Source organism: Coturnix japonica, chromosome 21, assembly GCF_001577835.2.
Source record: "Coturnix japonica isolate 7356 chromosome 21, Coturnix japonica 2.1, whole genome shotgun sequence".
NCBI lineage: Eukaryota > Metazoa > Chordata > Aves > Galliformes > Phasianidae > Coturnix > Coturnix japonica.
The window spans coordinates 4,056,177-4,080,827 of NC_029536.1; the positions used below are offsets into that span (position 1 = coordinate 4,056,177).

Genomic DNA, 24,651 nt, shown 5'->3' on the forward strand with positions numbered 1-24,651 from the left:
GAGGCGCACCTCAGGGCTTCAAGAGGCGCTGAGGGAAAACACCACACAGACCCACAATTAAACGCTGTGTTATAGTCCCAACGCAGAAACGTTTAAAAACTGGAAGAAAGTGATGTTTTAATCGTAATAAATAAAGGATATGGAGAGAGATTTGACATTCCGAGGTGATCCCACACAGCCTGACAACTTGAATTCAATGAGTGCCAAAGGATGTTTCCAATGGTCAGGTAGGAAACTTTTAAGCTTGTTAATGGGATGAGTGTGCGGCTCCTCACATCTCATATACACACCCATGGTTCGGTCACAGTGGGATCTGAGGCAGCAGGGAGCACCCCAAGGACACATTCTTGGTAAGGACGCATTATTGGTATAACCTCCCTTAAAATCAGCAACAAAAAGGTTGTAGATTTTAGGGCTGAAGCTGTAGAGAGTTGTGGGAGGTTTTGAAGTTGTTATATTACTGTGTCTCTTCATCATTTCTCTTCCAGCAGCTCTCCCCTCCTCTACCCTCCAGTTACAACGTTTGCAGCCATTGCAGTCGCTCCAGCTGGAATTACTAACAGAAACCCCCACACAGCCCTGCTGGGTCGCAGATCCTCAGCCACAACAGTGCTCAGGTACCAGCCCCAACCCCATGTTGTGTCTCTGCAGTCCTACCGCCAGGCTCGGTTCAGTAGTTTCACCTGGGCCAGTCTCTTGGTGATCATGGTGGCAAACACCAGCCCAAAGAGGACGCTGCTGATCAGCACGTAGTCATAGTCATCTTTCAAGACATCAAATTGCTTTGAGGGATACACTCGGGTCTGGTAGATATCCAGGCCATACGCCACAACCTAAAGAGATATCATTATGAGCTGGTGTCATAAAATAATCATCCTATATCTACAGTTTTGATTAAAAGAAGGAATTATGAAGCGCTGAGCAGCCACACCATCAGAAGTTACAGACTGCCTGCTGCTCTCCCCATAAACACCACCACTCCATACAGAAGCTGCTGCCTTGTGCTCACCAAACAAGTAGACTCCAGCCCAGATGGGGATGTGTAAATCCCTCTTATTTGGGATACGGTCTGATTGTAGTTGATAAACCTCTCAGCGTGGATCTGCACATCTGGGGAGTAAGGAATCAGGTTTTCTTCTCTGAAAGGCATGTTAAAAGAGAGATCAAAACCCATCCAAACAGGCTACTGCCCTAAAACAGCAAAATTAGCAGCTCTGCCCTAGTGCAGATTTATTCTTGCTACAATCAAATATGCCAGCTGGGTCAGACTGCACTGCAGCAGCCTCCTTTTAGGGTTCTAATGTTTTATGTGTCACTCTAACAGGCAGTTACTCAAACTGCTACCTCTAAGGGTTTTTGCTGATGGGAAGCCCTGCTGTATTACATACATTCCATTGTCACATCCAGGGAACAAAGCAGTTTCACTTAAGTTCCTGTAAGAGTTGCCCTGAATCTGTACACTTTACCACACTGTTATTATACACAAGGCTTCAATATAGCAGCTGTTGTGCCTTCCTTACCTGCTCTGCTCTGTGGGGATCTCAGGGCGGCGAGGATCCAACAGAGCCTTGGGAAGGGAGAGGATGGCACCGGAGGGAAGTCCGACTGTACATTAAAAGAAATGAATCTTAAAACCTGTCAGTTCTGACAGCATTTTCTAACAGGTAATACAAACACTCCTAGTGCACATTCTAGCACTAGCCAGGAGTCCAGAGCAGCCCATAGGTAAGCAAAGCCTTGAGCAGAGAATCACACTGGCCTGGTTTTGAGCACAGTGCCTGACAGTAAGCACTTACTCAACAAATGACGGCTGGTGATGCCTCGCTCAGTGATGGTGGCCTCCATGGCACTGATGGCAGAGGGGAAGATATAGGACTGCTGGAGGACCTGAGGTAAAAGTGGGCGGTCCAGGGAGCTGAAGGCTGTGGCGTTGTATTGCTCCGTCCCCTCGTACAGCTCCAGCACAGTGAACTCGTTCCGACGTGCCTTTGTGTTCCAGTACTGGTACTGAAAGGAGAGAAGGATCAAAAGTCTCCTCCATATAAGTTTGCCAGTTGCCCTTAATTCCTAAGGATAAAGAGTTAAGAACAGAATAACGCCCCTTACCACCACCCAGTTCTCTGAATGGACGATGTGGACAGGACCCTTTGCTTTCTTCTGTACTGAAGAATGGATGATCCTGCCTGTGACTCCATCGATCAGGTAGATCCCAACAAACGTGCGTTCGTGGTGCGTATCGGTGCTCTCTGTCACCACTGCAAGCAGGTTTGGATTCAAGGACTGTAGCAGCAAGTAAAGAAAAAATCAAGTAAGATCCTCACCTTAGTGCTACATTTCTCTGTATTTCACCTGGCATATAATCAGTTATCCCTATTAGAGCAAATAGGGAGAAATCAAGCAGCAATTTGCCCATCATTAGATGCCTGAGTGAACTGCAGCAAGAAGAATAAACTGCAAAAGAAATCTGCAACACAATTAGTATCATTTGGGAAGATTGTAGATACATAAATAGGAAGAAACAAAAGAGTGGCACCACAGAGCAAAGGCTCAAAGTCACATCCACAAATGCTGAGATCTTTCAGTGAGTGAATGCATGACAGAAAGCTCCCATGGCACCTTATAGAGAACACTGCGATCTCCCATCACACGGCCCTGCGAGTGCACGTGCTCACTGGATCTCTTCCCTTTCACTGTCACTATCCTCTGTACTTCGGTGGGTATGGACACCTGCCAGCTCTCCTCTGTTGTCAAGTCCTGCAGGAAAAAAGCACAGCATGGTAGTTAGCCTGTCCTCACAAGACACCACCTCAACTGGTAAGACATGAGCAGCTTTTGAGACATGTTTTAAAGCTTGAAAGAATTCTTAAGTCAGCTGAATTGCTTTTATTCCAAGCAAAACATAACAAACCGAGTGATCTACTGTTATCCAAACAACACTTAAAGAAGGTGACATCACTTAGATTGTAATGTATCCTTCTGTACCTTTTTCAGTCTGAACCCAGAGAGCTTTCCCTGCTCAGCATCCACTAGATAAAAGAAGATGGAATGGGCCATTTCTTCCAGCTGGCGAATAACGTTCTTAGTTGCAGGGAAAGCTGTAACCTGGGAAAGCAAAGAACAGTGGGAAGAGGTTAAAAATGAACAGGCAAACAGAAAGCAGAGCAGATTATTTCCAATGTGTTAAGCAGGATGAGCTCTGCATTACCAGAACAGGATTATAAAATATATATATATATATATATATATATATATATATATATATATATATATATATATATAATAGAAAATGAGACTTAATAGTGATTTTTTTTTTTGCCCAGCTCCCAAAGGAAATGGAATCACTGGCCACAACATAAAGAAAACTGTCTCCAGGCAAAGCCCTTTACCTTGTACTCATCATCGATCAGAAGCAGTACTTTGGCGTAGTCTTGATCCATAATAGGCAGAAGCAAAGTCTGAAGAACCGGACGCTTCAAAACAGGGGGTGCTACTTGGCTTTTCTTCCCAAAGATCGGGTTAAAGACGTACAGAAAGCTCATTTTGGTTTCCTGAGAACCAAAACAAGATGCAAAACTTTATTTAAGACAGACAAAAGAGCTGTTTTTCTATCAGTTATCTGCTGCTGTTCATTATTCAAAACCAAGATTCACCTGCTCCATCAGAGCATTCTGTCTGGATGTCATTATAGCACTGAATTAATTTATCTAATGAGACACTGTGAGGGACAGAGAGGGACCCACCTTATCCTTAACAAGCAAGGTGCACTGTGGAGGGTGGGGGAAGTGGGCTGTTGTTCTTTGGACCATCAGCTTGAGGGAGGCACCCGGTCTCACGTTCATGAGGTACTGCTTCCACAAGATGGTGCCAGAACTGCTTTCAATGCCAAAAAGCTGAGCAGAGATGGAGCAGAACCAAAGTCAAGAACATCTCTCTCGCATTCAAGCACAGCACCTTCTTTTGGGGTATGAAACAAGAGCTTCAGTTCCTCCCAAAAGCTACTCTGCACATCTTCAAGACATCATTCTCAAAGCCCAGCTAAAAACTGGGGGGAAATTCAGCTCTGAGACTCTTCACTACAATCTAGAAACAGAGCACCACTCTGGCTTCCTCACCTTTCCCGAAGCAGTGACCATCACCATCATTTTCTGTAGGTTGAACTCATCCCTGGCTAGATTGTCAATGTTAATCTCATTTTTAATCTGGCTCCGGGGTTTCCTGGCATCGTAGAACATCTTCCAAAGGTGAGCAGTCCAGGCTTGCAGCAGGATAAGCTGCGAGGACAGCCGCTTCAGAAACATCCCCAGCAACCCATCTGCAAACAGACCAACGGTGGTAACAAAGGAAAAATGCCTACACCCCACTCTACATCTGAGACTGCAGCCTCAGCCAGTAGAAGAAACACTGCCATGCATGAACTTACACTGCCTGTTTTCCTCTGCCTTTCCCTCCAGATTTATACTCACTTCTATGACAGACCCTCTGGCATTTACCAACCTTTTCCCCCTTACACCTTGACCCAACTTTTATCAGCTGAAAGCAAACCTTCATCCAGAGAACATAACCTCCTCTTTAATATCCCTTCTTTCTCGTGCCACACAACAAAAACCACAATTCTGCCCAACAAGAGTTGATATTCAGCTACTTGAAAGAAGCAAAGCACAAAGCATCAAGTGTATTTTGCTACTAGGAAAGCAAACAGAAAGTAAATCAAATTCCACTTGAGAGCTGTTAGTTTAGAAGCAATTAGAAAACACTGCATGCAGTCTGAGGTTACCTTGAATAGCTGCATCCAGGACAGCAAGAAAAAACAAAACAAAGCAAAAACAAAAGCTATTGCAAATGGGTCTTCCAGAAAGGGGACTCAGAGGGGATCAAAGGGAAATGTTTAGGGGGAATGGTGAAGATCACCCACAGACGGTGGCTGGTTTTGACTGTAATACATTCGTGCCCTCCACCTTTAGCATCAGACTTTAAAAGCTTAGGCAGAAATGGGTTTATTTCTGCTCACTTTAATTGCCAGGAGTGAAAATTTGAATCTGAACTCTCAGCTCAGAGGGAAAAGAAAATGATCTACTTCTTTAGGGAGAAAAACAACCAGACTCAGATGCCTAAGGGTGATTCTGTTAGTCTATGGCTTACCTGCTTTCTTCCCAAATTCTCCCTCCAGCTCAGCCTGTGCACCTGTCAGAGGCAGGTCCACCATCTCCAAGCTCACCACTTCTGCCAGCGACTCCTCTCTGCTCCACACAACCTTTCCTGGTAAAACAAACCAAACCACAACGATATTGGAAAAAAAACTCAAAACCAAGTGTGAGGACATAAGCCCTGGAACATTCATATCACTGAGATGGACCTGCAACCCCTTCTGCAAATGAGTGTTATCTGCCATGAGGATTTTGTTCTGTAGAAACATTGAGAAAGATCTAGAATGTTTTTAGACTCACCCTATGGTAAGATGTTTGATACCCCCCTAAAAAAGCCAAACCCTAACCTAAAACACTATAAAACTGATAGGTTCTCCCTATACAAAGAACATGGCAGAATAGTCATCTCAGGTGAGATATCTTTTGAGGGTGAAAGATGATGAAAGACTGCAGTATCTTCCACAGCACAACAGCAACCCTAAAATACAGGGCCTGGGTTCTACAGCACTGCAGTTTTCTTCTCCTCCTGAAGAAGGTTGCTGGTAAAACCCAGGTCAGGTTTGCAGTTTGTGCCAATCACCTGGCTGCTGGAGGAACATCAGCATGTGGTCTTCTGTTTGCACCAAGGCTCGGTAGCCCACCGAGTCATCCTTCTTCAGGAAAACCTGGATATAGAGCTGAGGGAAAAAGAAAAAGATTAAGCCAGTCGGTTGGGTTAGTGATCACACCATCTGCTTGGATAACAGTAAACACACAGGTGAAACAAACAGCGTAGCTGCACACAGTAATGATTTCACCACATCTCAACAGCTCTACAAATGGTGCCAAATCATGGTGTGAAGGCGATTGCAAGCACAACAAACCAGAGGACTGAAGTAATCTCTGCCCACCCACCTGCTCCTGCTTGACACCGTTCAGCTCCAAGTTAAAGGTGATGGTGGTATCCAGCAATCTTTGTCCAGTTTCAACCAGATAGAGATTGATGTTGTAGGTTTGATTGGAACAGGTTAAGGATTCCTGTAACATCGTGCAGAAAAATGCTCAGATCAATTTACCAGTCACGTCAAATTCTGCTGCAGAATCTCATGTGAGCAAGCATTATGGTTTCAAAATGTTTTTAGATGGTTTATCTATAGGTGCTGTGAAACATCAGCCTCCAAAACCAAGGTGTAACACCTTCTATGCTCTGTTCCCACAAGCAAAGGAAGAAAAAGGACTGTCAAGAACTTTTATGGCATATGGGAACTTGTTTTTCATACTTGTTTCTGGGAATCCTCCAGAGCACTTCCATGAAGGCCATCAGAACTCCCAGGTTTCTGCAATGAGGATGAGAGAAGGTAACGTGATTTGACACTGCCATGAGAGCGTGATAAATGAATTGCTTTGTGTGCTTGGCAATCTCAGCTTGGCTTTAAAAGCAGCAGAGAGTTATGCTAAAAACGAGGCTGTGCTCAGCTCAGTGCCCGTAAGAACTGAAATCTACTGCAGTGAACGTATACGTGACACAACAGCTTAGACAAGGTGAGCCTAGGCTGGATGTAACCAAGACCTGCATGCATTACTTCTTAGGCCTGAAAAGATCATTAAATCCCACTCTTTCCCAAGCTACTCATCATGCAGGCCTGCAAAGGAATAAGCGTGGAACCCACTCTAAGCCACATTCAGATGACAGAGCTGCACCTACCAGCTCATTCCTACAGGTCAGCACAGCAGCAACAGTTTTCTCCCCAGTAGTTGCAAAGCTCACCAGGGCTGCCTGAAAAAAAGGGAAAAAGAGAACGGAGCAAGAAATGATAAAACACAATAAAAAGGGGTGTTTGTTGTTAGCAGTGTTAAGCTGTGTTGGCCCTTTCTCCTGGTTACCTGCTGGAAGTCCCTCAGGTGGCTGAGCAGCCCCTGTTTGCACTGCAGCAGGGAGAAGGAGCCCGGAGAGAGCTGCAGGAAGAACTGAGTGCGCGAAGCGTTGATCACACTGGGCTGAGTAGCCAATATCCTGGGCTGGAAACCATCAGCAAACTCCAGGTCAAGCGACTGTGGAAGGGAAACAAGCACATGCATTGATGGAAACTTCTTCCCCAGTGAAACTAATAGCTTCCTTGTATCAGCAGCAACAGACAGCACCGCCAGGCACCAAATCAGCTGGATAACTGCACACGAAGCCTCTCAGCACTGCTCACCTGCAGCGGGATCTGCTTCATCTCCTGCTCCGTCTCCAAAGAGCAAACATAGAGCGAACGCGTGGCTGCGTCTGCACACACCAGCACTGCCTCCCCCACCACGTTGCAGGCTCCATTTAAGCTCTTCAGCCACGGGGCTGCTACTTTGGTCTGCCAAGAGAGACATCAAGAGATGAAGACGTCAACAGCATGATGATGTTTAAGGAATGAACTTACATACACAACTCCATGCACTGTGTTTGTTCATATCAAATTTGCCACATTGGATCCACAATCGAGCACAACTACCTGTTCTATGACTTCTCCATCCTCCACACTGAGCGTTAACACCTTCAGATGGCTCTGGGGGACAACTCCGAGCACATGGATCACTCCAGCCCCACGGGAATACAACATCTGGTATCGAGTATCCTCACTGTGCGAGAAACAAAGGGCACGAGGCATCGTTTGCTCGTCTTATTGCTTCCAAAGCTTTTCAAGGACATGAAGCATCCTGAGTTGGGCTGTGAGTCTGAACTTTCTTTCTTCAGCTCCAAATACATCCTCACCTTTCAGGCAGCTGTTCCACCCACTTCTGGTGCCCGTTGGACAGGTAGTGCAGGGAGATGGCCGCCTTCTTCAGCACTGCCACGTACTTCACCGCGTCCTGCAGCCCCACCAGACTCGCGGCCTGGAAACTGAGCACAGGTCAGAGATGGTTGATTAGAGAATGATCTGTGGGCTCTCAAACAGGGGGAGCTGTTGGATACAACCATCCAGATTTTCAAAGCCTGATGTCCAAACTGCTGTACTGCAGACAAGGTACGTTAAGCTTACTAACTAAATACTGACTTATCCCTGGTGCCCAGCGCTACCTGCCCGTGTCCAGCGACGTCTCCCAGTTCAGCCCTCCGATGTTGGTCTCCCAGGAGCGCAGGATGCGCCCGGCGCTGGATACGGTGATGGCATCTACACAGGGAGCAAAGGGAGCTGAGCCCAGAGCCAGGGCATCCAACACGGGGAGCAGAGCAGCTGCTGTGTGTGATGTGCTCACCTTGACCATGGATCAGCATCGCGTCGATGGCTCCTTCAGGGCCGGCCTTGTCTGCATGGCGCCACACTGAGACACAGAGCGAGAAGGAGATGGGCACAATGAGGATGTTGCTGACTGCTCTCAAACCCACGGCCCTGGGACCTCCCAAAGAGCCTCACTGCAAAGAGCCATGTCCTCACTGCAAAGAGCCATGTCCTCACTGCGGGAGCTGCAGCTTGGATTTCAGGGCCAACATCCCCCTGAAGGAGCACTGATAACTGGCACACATAGGCTTGGTGTCACCCTCATAGTGGATATACAGCACTGTGGGCTGTGACCCACACCCCGCCCCACTCACGGATGTCTCCGCTGCGGGAGTTGAGCGCAGCCACCACGTTCTTCTCGGTTCCCACCAGCAGCTTCTTGGAGCCCTGCGAGGCCTCCAGCGAGGCGAACTTCAGCTTCCCCACGTACTGCTGCCTCCTGCGGGGACGGGCAGCGTTACACGGACACGAGCCGTGGGTTTAGCCCCGCATTGACAGCCCGGCACTCACCAGTCGAACTTCCCCACTTGATCCTCGTACACGGCGGCCGCCAGCGGCAGCAGCAGCACCCACAGCCCGGCCGCCATGACAGCGCCGGGACCTCCCCGCATCACGGGGCTGCCCTGCGCTGCGCCTGAACGGGGAGGCACCGAGCGGGGCAGCCCGCACATCCCCAGCAGCACCCGCGGTGCCGGGGGGCCTCGAAGCACGGGGAGCCATGCCGAAATCCAAGCGGGACCGTAAGGGTGAGTGAGCGGCTCATGTCGCGGCGTTCCGTCCTCCCCTTCCCCATTAACCATTCAGGGGGATGGAGCACCTCCCCTATGAGGACAGGCTGAGCGAGTTGGGTTTGTTCAGCCTGGAGAAGAGAAGGTTGCGGGGTGACCTCATTGCAGCCTTTCAGTACATGAAGGGAATCTACATCCATGAGGGGATTAAGCTCTTGGAAAGGGCTGACAATAGCAGGACACGGGGAAATGGTTTTAAGCTTAAAAAGAGGGAAGATTTTAGGTGGATGTTAGGGGGAAGCTCTTTCACTAGAGATGGTTTAGGCCTGAACAGGCTGCCCAGGCAGGTTGTGGATGCCCCGTCCTTGGAGGTGTTCAAGGCCAGGTTGGACGGGGCCATGGGCAACCTGATCTATGGGGTCTCTATGGGGTCTATGGGGTCTCCTGGGCAACCTGATCTAGTAAAGGTGTATGTTTGGTGGCCCTGCCAGGCAGGGGGGTTGGAACTACACGATCCTTGAGGTCCCTTCCAACCCGGGTCATTCTGTGAACCACGTCCCCTCCCCGCAGTGTCCCTGACGCGGACGCCTAAGAAGGGACTGGAGGCCAAACAAGCGCTGATCACGGAGGTGAGTCGTGCCCAGTGCGCGCTGCCCCGCTCCACCCCATTAGGCCCCGCTAACCGCTGTCGTGCAGCTGCGGCGATGCGTGGACACCTACAAACACATCTTCATCTTCTCCGTGGCCAACATGAGGAACAACAAGCTGAAGGACGTGAGGAACGCATGGAAACACAGCAGGTGAGCAACGGGATGGGGAGTGATGGAGAGGGGTCAACCCCATCATCATCACCATCATCATCATCATCATCTTCCTCTTGGTTGAATTGTAGGATCTTCTTCGGGAAGAACAAAGTGATGATGGTGGCGCTGGGCCGGGAGCCAAGCAGCGAATACAGGGAGAACTTACACAAGGTGGGAGGGAACTCGGTTAGAAACAACCGGCACAGCTGTCCGTAGGGGGGGGTTCATCCATGGAGGTGATGAGGGCATTTCCAGCCTTAACTCTGAGTCTCAGCACCTCTGGGCTCCTTTATCACAGGTCAGCGAGCACCTGAGGGGTGAAGTTGGTCTCCTCTTCACCAATCGCACCAAAGAGGAGGTGGATGAGTAAGTATGTGTGTGTGACCGAGCTCATCGCAGCTCATTGTAAGTCCAAAATGCACAACAGGCTGTTCCTCACCTGCTCTGTCATAAAATACCCCCAACCCCCAGCAACCTGCACAGTGCCTCCATTCCTGTGTGTGCTCATCTCCCTCAGGTGGTTCTCCAACTTCAGGAAGGTGGATTTTGCACGAGCAGGGAACAAGGCGACCTACACAGTCAGTCTGGACATGGGGCCCTTGGAGCAATTTCCCCACTCCATGGAGCCTCAGCTGCGGCAGCTGGGATTGCCAACAGCTCTGAAGAAAGGTACACGGTGTGAGGGAGCTGCTTCCCTTTCTCTTCCATTGTGCCTATGCAGTCTGTTAAAAAGAACATTCTGTAGGCATTTAGGGTTGAGTTTTGGAGCAAAGCTGGTGCTCAAAGCCTTATTTTCTTCCTGTTGCACCACCTGGCTGCTGCCATAGGACGGGAGGCAGCCTTGTGCCCTCCTGCAGTGCTGATCCACTAACAAGCCAGATTATGGGGTTTTCTTCCCCTGCTTTTGTTCCTGCAGGAGTGGTGACGCTGCTTTCAGATTATGAAGTCTGCAAAGAAGGGGATATTCTGACCCCCGAGCAAGCGCGGGTCCTGGTGAGCAATGGAACACAATGGAACACAGGCACTGGGACGTGCACTGTTCCATGTGGTTCTCACAGCAGCTCATCTAAGAGCTGCACTGTTACGATAACCAGGTGGGATGATGAGTCTGTGTCCTTTCCTAGAAACTCTTTGGCTACGAGATGGCAGAGTTCAAAGTGACCATCAAATTCCTGTGGAGTTCGGAGACGGGCGACTTTGAGAAGCTGGCGGGAGATGGGGAGGATGAGGAGGAAGAGGAGGAAGAAAAGGAAGAGGAGGAAGAAGAGGAGGACGCTGACATCAATGAGGACTAGCAGCAATCCTTGTGCTTGGACACTAAGCTCTATTTTAGAGCTGAAAGATGAGGATGTTTTCCTTCCCTGCCTACAGGAGGACACGATTAACTCATTATTCTTAAAGGTGATCTAACTCCACCATTTTTATATAAAAATATCTATAAAACCCTCAGATATTGTTGGTGCTGCCTGTTGACACTTGAGTGAGGAATGGGGGATCCATTTCAGGCCCAGATTGGCCTCCACATGTGGAGCCAGCACTGCCCTGCCCAGGGGTTCTACGTCATGAGGTTCAGTTTTAGCTCTGCGGGCATTTTAGCTCAGGTTTATTTCTGAGCACATTAAAGCTCTGCTATAAAGACACAGCGTCTGCATTAGAAAAAAAATGGTTTATTCTCATCCACGCTCAAGATTAGTTATTAACTGAGTGCAGATCTAAAGCCTTCCTTTGATTAAGTGCATTTTGAAATCACAGCATAGATCAAGGTCCCCAAGGGGAGACAGTGTAAGGCATGGCCCCACCTGTAGTGCTGGTAGCAGTAGTGTAGGCACAGGAATGGCTGACCCTACAAAGCTTCATTAATAGGACAAATCACAGCCATAGGGCAGTGTGGGTCAGTACCTCCTGCTCTGCTCCTCTGCTGGCACTTCCCTCTCTGTCTCTAGCGGAAGTAATTGGGGCAGTCGTGTGCAGTCAGATTCCAGGCTCTGTCAAACGCCTCCACCACAGGAGCAAGCAGCGGCCCCTCCTCGCTGTACTTCAGATTCTGCTCCAGCTGCTCCATGTTGGACATCCCAACGATCACAGCGTCTCCGAGAGAACCCTGTGAAGCCAGAAGGGGAATCACTCACCCCAGATAACCCCAATGCCTCCCAAGCCAAACTGTGAGTGCTGTCAAACTCTGACCTGCAGCTTGGAGTGGTGATACAACCAACGCAAGGCAGCGGAGGTCAGGCTCGGTGCCTTGGAACCGTAAGCATCTTTCAAAGCTTTTTCTACTAGCTCAATTCCTTCAAAGTTGTGCTTCTTCCAGTACCTGCAAGGAGGCAAAGAGAAATACATCACCATCACTGCCCTCGAGAATCATCAATCCATATTTGAAGCAAGCGTGACAGGCTTTTAAGAGGCTTTTAAAAGCTATTTGTAGCCCCCAAGACTTCTGCAATCCAGCTCAGTCACGAGGCACGGCCCAGCTGCCTCTAAAAGGAGGAAGCGAGCTGCTCATTGTCCCCAATCCCTGCAGCCACTGAGACAGGACATGAGGCTGCAGAATCACAGCGTGAACTTGAGCCCATTCCGCTCCCTCCCATCTTATAGCTGGGATTTGTGGTTGTGTTTAAACGCAGCCGACTCCTGGCCCAGCTCAGCAGCTCAGGACACACCTGTCCCTGTAGGCTTGAGCCCAGTCATTGCCAAAAAATCTTCCAGTGGGTTGCCGTGTGTCTTTGTCCTCATACTTGTACTTCCCAGTCAGGAGCCCTCCTGCAAAGTGTCAGCAGCATGTTTAGCAACGCTCCAGCTCTTACACTGCCCTACATGGCACAGCTTTGCCTCCACGCTCCAATCCAGACGACACCTCAACAAACCCTATGGCCTCACACCTGCTTTTAGTTACCCACATCCACATCACACCTCCCCTCCCCATACCAGCCAGTGGATTGTAGGCGTAGAACCGCAGCCCGTAGTGTCTCAGACAAGGGAACAGCTCCAGCTCGACCTGGCGGGTGGTTGCGTTGTACATGCCCTGCACAAAGACAAAGCAGGTGGCTTCAAACACGGGCTGACAGCACCAGGATGGGCTCACAGCTCCAGCACAAAGCCTGGCTGCTAAAGCACGACCTGGATCTGCTTATCGGGTCATACCTGGGTGTCATACTCAGCTCTAACCATCCCATAAGGTCCTAAATGAGCAGCTCCTCTGTGCCTATAACACAGGGCTCCCACGTACCTGGTACACGGTTGGCATCAGCCAGTTGTTGCACTTGCAGATGGTGCAGATTTCTGCCACCTCCCACGCTGCGTAGTTGGACAGGCCGAGTTCTTTAAACTTTCCCTGCAGGGAAATAAAAAGACATTCAGATCCAGCTGCTACAACAGCATCGGTACCTACACAGTGCAAAATACATACAGTGAAGGGGACAGCACTGAGATTTAGCCCAGAGTTCTGTTCATCCCCACTGCAATATAACACCAGCCATAAACATAACCCCTATTGCATGAGCTGAATTCACAGCTTTAATTCTCAGGCCAACACAGCTCATGAATTATTCTCTACCCATTATAATAACATTAACTGGTTCAGTCAGAAAGCAAAGTTCATCAGCTCTAACATTCCCCATCAAAGAGCAAAGGGCACCACGTGAGCAGCTCTTGGCAGCCCCCTGCTCCTTGCCCGCACTGCACAGGGGCACAGCAAGCACTGATAAGTGTCAGGATGGATTCAAGCGTTGGCCCCAGCTCTGCGTTACCTCCTTGTGCAGCTCGTTGCAGACACGCAGAGTCTCCTCCACCGGGGTCCCGTGGTCGGGGGCGTGGAGGTAGAACAGCTCCACACTCGTCCTCTGCAGCCGCTCCAGGGACGTGTTCAGCTGTGAGCGCACACTGTCCGGCTTCAATGTCTTCCCATCCCACGGGTTGGCTTTGGTGGCGACTTCCACTGGTAAAGAAGGAGGAGAAATGAAGGAGGATGAGAACGGGGCAGGGAGTGCTCAGGGCGCCTTCAAAGCGTGTTCTCTATGGAAACACAACATCAGGGGGACCCTGTTCATTGGGGTGGGGGTCTGCCCAGAAACCAAAGGGGCTTTTCCTCACAGATATCAGCTGCACAGGGAGGAATTCACCTCATGGAGCCCCTTCCCCTCATGGAGCCCCTTCACCTCATGGAGCCCCTTCACCTCATGGAGCCCCTTCATCTCATGGAGCCCCTTCACCTCATGGAGCCCCTTCCCCTCATGGAGCCCCTTCCCCTCAGAGTCTGGGGGCTGCCATACAAACCAATACAAACCACTAACAATACAATCCCTCACTAACACCTCATCCCATCAGGGAAAGCCCTTCACCTCAGGAATCGAGGCTTTTCCTTTCCAAATGAGCCCATTTTACCTCAGCAATCAGCGAGTCCTTTCTCCTTATACCCCATAGGCGCCCCCTCCCCTCACACAACACCGCTTTCCTCCTCACACCCCCATACCCGAGTGCTCCCCTCCGTTCAGCAGCGTGCCGAGGATCCGCTCGGACTCCCCTCCCGCGTACATGTAGGCGGTGTCGAGCAGCCGGTATCCCCGCTGTAGGAAGGCTCTCAACATGGCGGCACTGGCCTCAGGCCCCGCTCGCCGCCCCATCTCCATCGCGCCCAGCACGACCCCCGGCCGAGCGCCGCCCGCCGCCATCTTGCCGCCTCCACTGCGCAGGCGCAAGGAATCAAGCCCCGCCTCAGAACCCGGCGGTGAGTTGCGAGAAAACGGGCGGATTTGGGGTAAAAACAACCGGATTTGGTGCAACGCCGCTGGTTTAGCGCTAATACCGGCGGTCTATAAGGAAATCAGCGCGTTTCTGAGGAGAACGGAGCTTCAGGGGGAGGAAAACAGCAAGATAAACAACACCAAAATCCAACCCAACTTCTGCTTTCCCAAAAAGTTACTTTTTCGCCTTAAAAAAGAAGCATTAAATAAAGCAGCGAGCGAACGAGGTAAGGGGGGGGATGGGGAGCGCTGGGTGCCCTCCTTACAGCCAACTACCGCCACCATGACCGTATATATATATATATATATATATATATATATATATGGGTGTTATTCCAGGCTGTATCTCCTTATCTCCCCATAGGTTCCATCCCCCCCATATGGCCGAGGGGTTTTGGGTGCCGCCCCCACCCGGGAATGGGTCGGACTGTCCCGGCGGTGCCCGCTGGGTGCTGCGGCTGCTGGGGGAGTGCGCCCGGGATGGGCGCGATGTGGGCAGCGCGCTGCTGGGGATCGGCTCCATCGGCTGCTTCGCTGCTGCTGCGCTGCCGTGAGTGAATGGGGTGATATGGGGGGTGGGAGGGGAGCGGGGAGGGGGAGGGAGTTGTGGGGGTCTGGGGGCTCTGAGTGCTGGGAAATGGAGGTGGCTTCCAACCCAACCATGCTGTGGTTCTGTGATCTTTAAGGACCCTTCCAACCCAACCATCCTATGGTTCAGTGCTCTTTAAGGACCCTTCCAACCCAACAACCATCCTGTAGTTCATTGATCTTTAAGGACCCTTCCAACCCAGCCATCCTAAGGTTCAATGAACTTTAAGGACCTTTCCAACCCAACCATACCCAACCATTCTATGCCTCTGTGACCTATAAGGACCCTTCCAACCCAACCATTCTATGCCTCTGTGACCTATAAGGACCCTTCCAACCCAACCCAACCATCCCATAGTTCTGTGACCTTTAAGGACCCTTCCAACCCAACCATTCTATGGTTCTATGACCTTTAAGGACCCTTCCAACCCAACCATACCCAACCATCCTATGGCTCTATGATCTTTAAGGACCCTTCCAACCCAACCCATCCTGTGGTTCTATGATCTTTAAGGACCCTTCCAACCCAACAACCATTCTATGGCTCTGTGACCTATAAGGACCCTTCCAACCCAGCCATTCTATGCCTCTGTGACCTATAAGGACCCTTCCAACCCAACCATTCTATGGTTCTATAATCCTTAAGGTCCCTCACAACCATCCTATGCTTCTACGTTATCTTCCAGCTCCCTCCCAACCCAACCATCCTACAGTTCTATGGTCTCTAAGGTCCCTTCTAACCTAACCCTTCCAACCCAACCCATTCTAGACTTCTTGTTTCAATCTGTGCTCCAGTTTTTTGCCCTTACTCTCAGTCAGACCTGGGAGCAAGACCATGAGGTCCCAGAGCAGCTTGGAACAGGTTGGAGCTGATGCTTTGTGTCCTTTCTATAGGCAGTTCTACCAAGCCTGCAAGACAGGCATCATGGACCAGGCGCTCTCCATATACTTCCTTCTGGGCTGGCTCGGTGGAGACCTCCTGAACCTCATTGGCTCCTTCCTGGCAAACCAGCTGCCCTTACAGGTACCCCCAGATCCACCCAGCGTTGCCCCCCTGTCCCCAGGGCTGGGATCGGGGTGTGCTCAGATCTCCCGTCCTTGTTCTGTAGGTGTACACTGCTGTGTACTACGTGCTGGCAGACCTGGTGATGCTTTCCCTGTATGGCTACTACAAAGCCAAGAACTGGGGCACAAGAGGTGAGCTGTGACTAATGCCCATCTATGGGGACATAAGTGGGGCAAGGAGACCTTGGGGACACCCACAAGGTGTGGGATGCCCCATCCCTGCTGTTGTTCAGGGCCAGGTTGGGGGTTGGAACTGGGTGATCTTTGAGGTCCCCTCCAACTTAAGCCATTCTTTGACATAAAGAGAGCCCCTCTTAGCCCTGTCCCTTTAGCTGGGTGGGCTGCAGGGTTGGGGCAGCGTGGCAGCAAAAAACCTTGGAGTGATTTTTAACCCTGAACCACAGAAGCTGCTGAGATAGGAGCAGTTTCCTCCCCACTAAGTTACAGATGGCCCTTATCACTGCAAGATAAAAACCCCACATGCCCCACAGCCGGATCCAGTGCCACAGATAGAGATAAGAGGGCTCAGACCAAACCGAGCCCTGCAGAAGGAGCAACCCATCTCAAGCATCCCTCTCTTATCTCCCCACAGCCACAGCCTCCATCAACGCCGCCTGCCTCTTCTGCCTGCTGGGAACAGCCACGACCCTCACGGTGCTGAGCCACAACACAGACCCAGCCCTCAACCCTGCAGCCTTCAGAGGGAGATCTCTGCTCTCCTTGGGCCTGGAGGGGCCTGGCCCTCAGGTGAGACATGGGGGTGGCTGGGGGTGTGGGTAGCCATAAGGCCTTGCTTAGGACTCACCTTATCTGCAGCCCATCAGTAAGACTGAGATCATCGGCTTTGCCATCGGCTCCATCTCCTCCGTGCTGTACCTCTGCTCCCGGCTCCCCCAGATCTACACCAACGTAAGTGAGGGCAGTGGGCAAAGTCTTGGTCTGAACAGGGCAGTCTATTTCTTCCTTCCTCTCTGCTTGCTGGGTGCAGCTCCCTTATTTCTCACTGTGTCACGCTGTGAGGCCCGATTCATTTTCCTTCCCCTCCAACTTAACAGTATTGTCAGCACGGAGCTTTCATTTCTCATCCACATCTGCAAGCAAAAAGGGAACCAAAAGGCATTCAGTTGGTTCCTGTTGTCTCCTTACCCATGGCAGGGTGATTAACACCATGTAGATAGGTGGATTTCAGAGCTTCTTTCCATCTAACGCAGTTCTCCCTCCAGTACCGCAGGAAATCCACAGCTGGAGTCTCCTTCCTGCTCTTTGCCCTGGTGATGCTGGGGAACTTGTTGTATGGCACCAGTGTGCTGCTGAAGAACCCGGAGCCAGGGCAGAGCGAAGGTGACTACATCCTGCATCACCTGCCGTGGCTTATTGGCAGCCTGGGTGTCCTGTCCCTGGATGTCATCATATCCTTTCCCCTTCCTTGCTTTCCTTCATGGTGTTGATGGTTTGGGGTTGTGATGTGTGTGATGGTTCCTCCATCCCGTTGCTTGTGACTTATGCAAGAGCTGAATGCTTTGCTTATAGTCACATCCAACACATTGTTCTAATGGTCTGTGGGCCTGTTGTGCTGCTCCTCACCTCGTGAAGATCCTTAATGCTTCCTCAGATCTCATTCCAGTTCCTCGCCTACCGCACAGGACGGCCCAGTGCTGGTGAAGAGAGAGAGGCGCTGCTTGCTGAGCATGGTGACAGCTGATGGAGTGACCCCAGTGCTCCTGGTCCTGTCCTCTTCTCTGCCTGGTGCTGGGGAGGGGGGGACTCAGGCCAGCCATGATTTATGCTGCTGAGACCTTCTGCCTGGCCTGGTGGCAGGTGAGACCTTGAGCCCCTTTGATACCAGTGGTGGATCAATGAGAAAGCATCACATACCTCAGAAGGTCACTGAGCCCTGTGGGGTGACCGACCCATCTCAAGCACCAGCACTTTGTGGTTCTTCTGTCGCTGCCTCTGGACTTCTGGAAGACAGGGCAGCACCTGGAACCCTTTGGAATAAAGAAGGGACGATGCAGGGCTGCCAAAGTGTTTCAGGTTATGGGTATGGCTCAGACATCCATAAAACATTGCCCCACGTGCCTTTGTGTTCTGTTGGTTCATGTGTCACTTCCTGCCTCTTAATCATTCTCATTAGTCCTCGTTCCTGTGTAATGCTTGGACTCTTCATCTTGTCTCACCCCTGTTTTGTTCCTATGGGATCTGGGGGAAGTTGGTTTGTTGTCCTGATGTCAGACAGGAGCTGCAGTGATCCCAGACTCCAGGAGGTCAGTGCTGGGAACCGACAAGCACTTGTTGGCATTACCAACATGGTGTTACAGCAAGGGCTGAAAGGAAACCAGCACAGATCGTCCCAGAAAAGGGAACTTTCCATCTCCTACACTTTCCATGAGCTCGTCTCTTTCTTCCCCTTTTTTCACTCTCCAGCTTTCCTCGCCCTCCCCTCCCAAGGAAGGCACAGAGCCTGGATGCTACGTGGGACTGTTTGATGCCTCTCTAACTGCCACAGCCATTAATTAATTAAAACCAAAGCAGCCCGTGGTTGGAGCTCACCCTTTTTGTTTCCAGACTCCTCAACCTTCCTGAATGGAGAGGGTGAGTTTTTCTCCTCTGCTCCACGGCTGTTTCCCATGCAGGGCTCCCTTGCTGCTCTCCTGGCTGGGCAGTGGCCAAGCACGTGTTAGCAAAGGTTTTCTTAAGGCTGGAAGAGCCTCTACCTAAAGAGATTAAAACAAAAGGGAGAAGAAGGGTTATTCACACAGTGTAACCAAAGCACAAGGCCTGGGGAACCCAACTCTCTGCATCCCTGTTCCCAAAGGGGTTTGGGTGTCGCATTGAAATGGAAAAGGCACAGCCATAAACCTGTAGGCCACAAGTACGTTAAGCCCATGGGGACACAGCTTCATTTTTGGCTTTAGTGCAGGCAGATGGATTTGGAGGAGGAAAACAAGCCTTGAAAACAAGCACACACAGATGTGTGTTGCTGCCTCTCCCCCACCCGTCTCACACCCTGTTGTTATTAAGCTTCAGGACTTCCCACGAGCTTATCTCCAGCCTCACATAACAGAGAACAAACAGCCCCACACACAGGAGCAGCTTTTGAACCACCCCACCTGAACCCAGCGAGCCCCAAACACCCCCCTTCCAACCCTGCCTGCAAGTGCCAACACAACCAGCGGGTGCCCACTGCCACAAACAGGCCATCCATCCTGCTTATAACAAACACACCTTGCAAGCTTTCTAACATATAAAGCCATATAACACAGGAGATATTTGCATCACTGCTGGGCTTGGTGATCCCAAAGCCCAACAACAAAACCATCACATCCAGAAGCATTTAAAGAACCAATATCAAATCCAGAACCAACCCCAAGCAATGCAACAGGAAGGAAAAAGGACGACACCAAACTGCACACACAGCATCCTGGGATTTGTTTTTATTTTCTTTTTTTTAAGTCTTTTTTTCTCTTTTTTTTTTTAGTATGGAGGCTCAAGTATCAGATGTAGATTCAATTTAAGCTTTACAAAAACAAAAGAAACACCCCCCAAAAAAAAAATCAAAACCGAACCAAACCCCATTAAAAACTGACAGGAAAAAAAAAGCGCCTTGGAACCAGGCTATAGAAGAGCAGAAGGTTCAGCAGGTCTCCTAATCAACGTCTCCTTACACATCTGGTTTAGTCAGTATAGTACAACACCAAGGAACACCCTCTCTCTTCCCACCCTCCCATCAGCCGTTACCCCTGTGCCCGACCCCCCCAACCCCATCAAACACACACGTGGAATAGATAATTTCTGTTGGTTGTTCCAGTTTTTCCTCTTTCACACACCACAGTCATTTAATAAATCGTTTTTGTTTTACATTTTTTACACCAATGTAACAAAAGGCAGGAAAGGGGAGGGGGGGGAAAGACAGACGATGATCCGTGTGTATGTGTATAAATGGGGGAGGGTGGAAGAGAGGGGGGGAAATAATACATGGACGTCTACAGAAACAAAGCCTAAGGTCTCAATAGTAAAACGTGGTGCAAAGTAGGCCTCAGAGACTGAAAAAGTTTGTACAGCTTTATTCATGGGGAGAAGATGGCGTTGCATGAATAGTATTGAATGCAAATCGTGACGTGACGTAACAGAAAAGGTCGGGGAGGGGGATGGAGTTTTCTAAGAAAGGAATCTAACGAGTGCATGGCATGTCTTGTTAGCATGAAGAGTACTTTAACTTTGCTGCTTTCTCTTCAAAGCCTCCACCAGGTCGTTTTTAAGAGCTTCTTGTTTTGATTTGTCTGCAAAAGTCTGCACAGACCTGTGGGGAAGAAGGAGACAGCAAGTCAGAATCAATGCTCTTCGGTTGGTTCGCACACCACGGGAGCAATAGCAGAAGCACCTCAACCCAGGCTTAGAGAAAACAAAACTCAGCTCGCCTGTTTAATACAGGAAAAAAACAGAAGGCAAAGTGAACACTTCAGTGCGTATGTCAGAGAGGAGTTAAGCCTAGAGCAAGGGCTGCACCAAGAGACGCTCCCAGCAGTTGCAACCCACCTCCAGCTGCTGGAGGGGGAATCCCACTGTTTAATGTTACAGGTTGGAATAAAACCCCCAGTACACCACCAGCAAAAGGTGTTAGTGCTCTCACTCTCCAAAGGACCACGATAGGAAGGTGGAGAATTCCAGGCTCTGCCCAACCAAGAGGTGAAATCCCAGCTCTGAGAGCTCCTGAGCCTTCCTGCAGACTGTTCACCCAGGATGGAGCAGCCACGTCAAATCCTCTCTCCAGCACATTCATAATGGGAAAAGCACCCAGAGTTTGTCCTTGGATTTGCTTTTCCAGCTTAAACCTTGCCTACAGTTTACTGCAGGGCTTCCTTTTTGCTACCAGTTTGGTTACAAACAGCCTCCCAGCCATCTGGGCTCACTATAACCACAGAGAAACCTCACTTTCTGATGGTAACAACTTCCAGCTTCAAGAGAACAAACTTAAACATGACCATCAATGGAATGACCCTACAAACACAGCAGCAGCTTGGTAGGGTTTCTCCCCCCCATAAGCCATATTTCACACCCTCCTCTGTGCTCCAAGCTACCTCACTTTGCCTGGATGCCATCTGTAAACAAGGCTGCTCTGTGTCTCGGTTATTTTTCTAACAGTTATTTCCATTCTCTGGTCTCTGGAGACTTTCACCGCCTTAATGAAAATATATACATTTTCTATTTGCATTTGTCACAGGCTAAAGAAGTGGTTCTCGGTTCCATTATCAACAAACAGTGCATTTTCCCCTTCGTCAGCTGAATACAGACAACATCTGTAACTCATTACCAACTGGAGTGGAAGGTTAAATTGGCTCAGGGTTAGTCACTGGACATTCAGAGCTCCAGAGCAAATGAGAGCATATGAACAAATCCCATTGGAGGCCATGCAGGGCACTCAGCAGAGCCTGAGTAGGTCTGGATTTTCAAGCTGAAGATACACCAAGCACTAGATGTGCATGTAGGGGAAACTGACTCAGAAATAGCCCAGACATTCAAAATGTTATTCCTTTCTGTGAGGAGGATTTGAAGATTACAAGGAATCTCTCCATTGGAGTAATGTACCACAGCTGTAATAACTCAAGGTGCACAAAGGACAGAGTCCCAGGGCTTATGGAGGCAGTAAGTCCAAGCTAACAGCTCTCTAGGTAAATGACCATGTGCTCCTTTCTTGCTCCCGAGCTACAGTGCAAAGTGGTAAATGCTGCCCCCATTTCAGAGCGTGACATTTCAGGTCTCAAGTCAAACCACACACGTTTAGTTGGCTGTATTAAAGAACAACCCCTGGGTGAAAGATGGGTCAGATGTTGTTGGTCAGTCTGCGGGAGTTAGGGGTTAGTTCTGCCCTCAGTTATCATGCAGAGGTCTCGGCTGGGTGAGTCCTGGTTTAGTGCTGGTTGTCACACCTGGCAGGGTACCTGGATTGGTTTAGTTATCAGGCTGGATGTAGATCTGGCGCTGGGTCAACACTTGAGATAGTTCCCTCTGCAACTGCTTATACTTTTGGTTGTCGGGGATAGCATCAATAGATCTACAGAGAGCAGTTTAGAAACGAGGGGAGTAAACAGGGAAAAGAACAGTCAGAAGAAATCGGTAACACAGAGCCGGTATTCTGGAACCCACTGGAAGCAAAACTGAGGGAGGAAAACTGTCAAATCCTAAGTGGGAAGAAACAGGAGAAAGGCAAGAGGGAAAAGCACAGCTGGATGCTCTGCGTGCTGTGAGCAGATCATCTCAGCACTGCACAAAGTAATGCCACACGAGCCCATGGGGAGACACAGGAAACGTTTGGCTGTAAAATGTGAAGGCCACGTTCACAAGGAACAAAGTCTGCAGGATATTCTTCGTGCTAAGATACGATTCCTGGTTAAAGCTCTGCACGCAGCAAATGGAAATCTCGCTTGGAAAGCTGGGATTTGGAAAATAAAAGGTAAAAAACAAAACCAGAAAAGCTGCTTTGTCATGATGCTGTCGACTCCTTCTGGCCATGTACAGATATTCAGTCAGCTCCATTATTCCATCATCTGAAGAAGAGGATATTGATTTCCCCCCTGTATTTCAGAACAGGAGGGAAGAGCAGCACACATCTGTGCACCACTTGGATATTCTGCATTACCCACTGTGCATGGGAGCTCTATATGCAGCTTAAAAGGAAAAGATTTGGCATCACATTTCTACACTTTCCTCTCTACAAGCACGAGAACCACCAGCTTGGGATTGCTACACAAAACGACATGAGAAGGGGCTGAAAAGCAGATCGTTTCCCAGCAGAAAGGCACAGAGGGCTCATTCACTTCATCTGTATGTTATATTTTGTCCAGAGGTGTTGAGAGAAAGCCAGAATTTAAAACAAAGCCTAAATATCACAAGCCATTTACTGTCATTACTTAATTCTGGGACTGTCTGTCTTTAAGAAAGCTGCAAAGAGAAGTCAGAATTTCAGGGCTACTTTCAGAACTGTGCAGAATAAGGCTCCCAATTAACAATGGTTCAACAAGCTGCTAATTGAGCTGGTTTCTTCCTGGTGAGGGAATAAAGGATTTAAACCCTGCAGTTACAAAGTAGAAACGTTCCCCAAAATCCACACAACAAATCAGCACAGTGAGGTGAGTCATTAAACGTGGAAAGGCTTTGTGTAGGAAAGGGCAGTGCCAGCAAATGAAAGCAGATGACTGCTGGGGAAATAGAGCCACAGGCACAATGGGGGGGGGGTAGATGTTCAGCTGGAGGGCTCCTTACCTCAGCCCATTCACAATGTCCTTTGTTTTTCCAAAATAAATCTCATTCAGTGTACTTCTGATTTTGTTTTCCATGTCCTAGAAAAGAAAAGTATGAAATCAGTCTTTAGGCCGTTCAGCTGCTTCCAGGACTGTGGCACTTACACTCCTTTGTGTAGCTTACATATTCACCTCAACGTTCAACATTATGGCCCTCATCTCTCTGGTCTTATCCAAGTTTAAAAGGCTTAGCTCTGTTATTGCCCAATCCCGAATGTTACTCCATGAGATGGCTGTTCTGGGCCACAAGAGGGCAGTTTCTGCCCACCTATCTTTGTTTCTTTCCTGCATACAGCAGCAAAAAAAGTGCATTTCACCTCTATTTTACATGGTAATTTCCAAGCACTGAACAGTCACCCAACCCCAAGTCTTCCGTGTCACCATGCTGAGCACATGAGACCTACAGATGCCATAAAACCATAATCAGAACCAATAATTCCAGTCGACTTAATAAGCACTCAATTGCATTTCTGAGTTCTGAATAACATACCCTGCCTTCAAATAATTCTGCCCTAAAAATGACTGTAAAAACAATCAGGGGGGCAGGTTGTTGTTTGCTGGTTCTCAGAACAGTTTCTTTCATAGGAAGATTACTGCTCTACTGACCACATAAGATGGTCCTTTTGCATCTACAGAGGGTTGGAGGATGTGCCAGGAGATCTGAGCCACCAGACACTGAGCACCATTCAAACCACTAGGTGTGATACAGTATAAACCAATAACTTGCTTGTGAAGCAAGCAGAACCCAAGGTTCTTCAGCATGGGTGAGAACATACAGCAATCTCAACCTACAATGGCTGCACAACCTTACCTCTACCAAGCGTCCAATATTGGCTATGTGTGGAGAAGAGTCGCTCACAGTCTCATCTTTCTCCATCTGTTAAGAAAAGACACAGATCCATCAGTGCTGTGGGAATCTGATGACACATGCATGACAGCTTTACTTCTTAAGAGAAGGGGTAAAAGAAATAGATCTCAAAATCCTGGATAACTCTATTATTTCAGTGTGCAAACAGAGATGTAAAATACTGAGAAATTCCCTGAGCTACACAA

The 24,651-nt window shown here is 49.3% G+C and overlaps 5 protein-coding genes across 8 annotated transcripts in view; 2 read left to right on the top strand and 3 right to left on the bottom strand.

Annotated features, from left to right (window-relative positions):
• Positions 1 to 91: 91 nt before the first annotated feature.
• Positions 92 to 9,004, bottom strand: EMC1 (ER membrane protein complex subunit 1). Of its 2 annotated transcripts, XM_015882297.2 has the most exons (24): positions 8,888 to 9,004; positions 8,692 to 8,816; positions 8,355 to 8,420; positions 8,176 to 8,269; positions 7,870 to 7,998; positions 7,610 to 7,736; positions 7,322 to 7,471; positions 7,008 to 7,175; positions 6,829 to 6,900; positions 6,404 to 6,460; positions 6,039 to 6,161; positions 5,725 to 5,821; positions 5,140 to 5,256; positions 4,775 to 4,783; positions 4,113 to 4,312; positions 3,741 to 3,890; positions 3,387 to 3,548; positions 2,983 to 3,102; positions 2,617 to 2,754; positions 2,107 to 2,280; positions 1,797 to 2,007; positions 1,521 to 1,605; positions 1,010 to 1,139; positions 92 to 833 (listed from the first exon to the last, which is right to left on the bottom strand). In XM_015882297.2, exons 1-24 carry the CDS (start codon positions 8,986 to 8,988, stop codon positions 654 to 656), a joined length of 2,985 nt encoding a protein of 994 aa, XP_015737783.1. In that variant the 5' UTR covers positions 8,989 to 9,004; the 3' UTR covers positions 92 to 653. The 2 variants fall into 2 exon arrangements, with proteins under 2 accessions (XP_015737783.1, XP_015737784.1); XM_015882298.2 differs by lacking the exon at positions 4,775 to 4,783.
• MRTO4 (MRT4 homolog, ribosome maturation factor) lies at positions 8,999 to 11,357 on the top strand. Its single transcript, XM_015882317.2, has 8 exons — positions 8,999 to 9,123; positions 9,676 to 9,734; positions 9,802 to 9,905; positions 9,998 to 10,079; positions 10,207 to 10,274; positions 10,426 to 10,577; positions 10,825 to 10,901; positions 11,033 to 11,357. The coding sequence occupies exons 1-8, from the start codon at positions 9,096 to 9,098 to the stop codon at positions 11,201 to 11,203; spliced, it is 741 nt and encodes a 246-aa protein (XP_015737803.1). The 5' UTR covers positions 8,999 to 9,095; the 3' UTR covers positions 11,204 to 11,357.
• A 202-nt stretch (positions 11,358 to 11,559) lies between these two features.
• On the bottom strand, positions 11,560 to 14,603 carry AKR7A2 (aldo-keto reductase family 7 member A2). The gene is made up of 7 exons (XM_015882307.2): positions 14,377 to 14,603; positions 13,655 to 13,842; positions 13,135 to 13,239; positions 12,834 to 12,930; positions 12,569 to 12,668; positions 12,093 to 12,222; positions 11,560 to 12,009 (listed from the first exon to the last, which is right to left on the bottom strand). The coding sequence occupies exons 1-7, from the start codon at positions 14,573 to 14,575 to the stop codon at positions 11,848 to 11,850; spliced, it is 981 nt and encodes a 326-aa protein (XP_015737793.1). The 5' UTR covers positions 14,576 to 14,603; the 3' UTR covers positions 11,560 to 11,847.
• Positions 14,604 to 14,606: 3 nt separating this feature from the next.
• On the top strand, positions 14,607 to 18,379 carry SLC66A1 (solute carrier family 66 member 1). Its single transcript, XM_015882310.2, has 8 exons — positions 14,607 to 14,874; positions 15,012 to 15,197; positions 16,130 to 16,259; positions 16,345 to 16,432; positions 16,893 to 17,047; positions 17,117 to 17,209; positions 17,524 to 17,709; positions 17,913 to 18,379. The coding sequence occupies exons 2-8, from the start codon at positions 15,028 to 15,030 to the stop codon at positions 18,000 to 18,002; spliced, it is 912 nt and encodes a 303-aa protein (XP_015737796.1). The 5' UTR covers positions 14,607 to 14,874; positions 15,012 to 15,027; the 3' UTR covers positions 18,003 to 18,379.
• Positions 18,380 to 20,341: 1,962 nt separating this feature from the next.
• Positions 20,342 to 24,651, bottom strand: part of CAPZB (capping actin protein of muscle Z-line subunit beta) — a 48,879-nt gene continuing 44,569 nt past the window's right edge. Inside the window, exons 7-10 of one of the 3 annotated variants that reach the window (XM_015882314.1) lie at positions 24,410 to 24,475; positions 23,561 to 23,637; positions 22,240 to 22,352; positions 20,342 to 20,600 (exon numbers count right to left, since the gene is read on the bottom strand). In XM_015882314.1, coding sequence (XP_015737800.1) covers positions 22,250 to 22,352; positions 23,561 to 23,637; positions 24,410 to 24,475 — 246 coding nt within the window. In that variant the 3' untranslated portion in view covers positions 20,342 to 20,600; positions 22,240 to 22,249. Of the gene's footprint in view, positions 20,601 to 22,227; positions 22,353 to 23,560; positions 23,638 to 24,409; positions 24,476 to 24,651 lie in introns of all 3 variants that reach the window. The other 2 variants (XM_015882315.2, XM_015882316.1) reach the window with 2 other exon arrangements.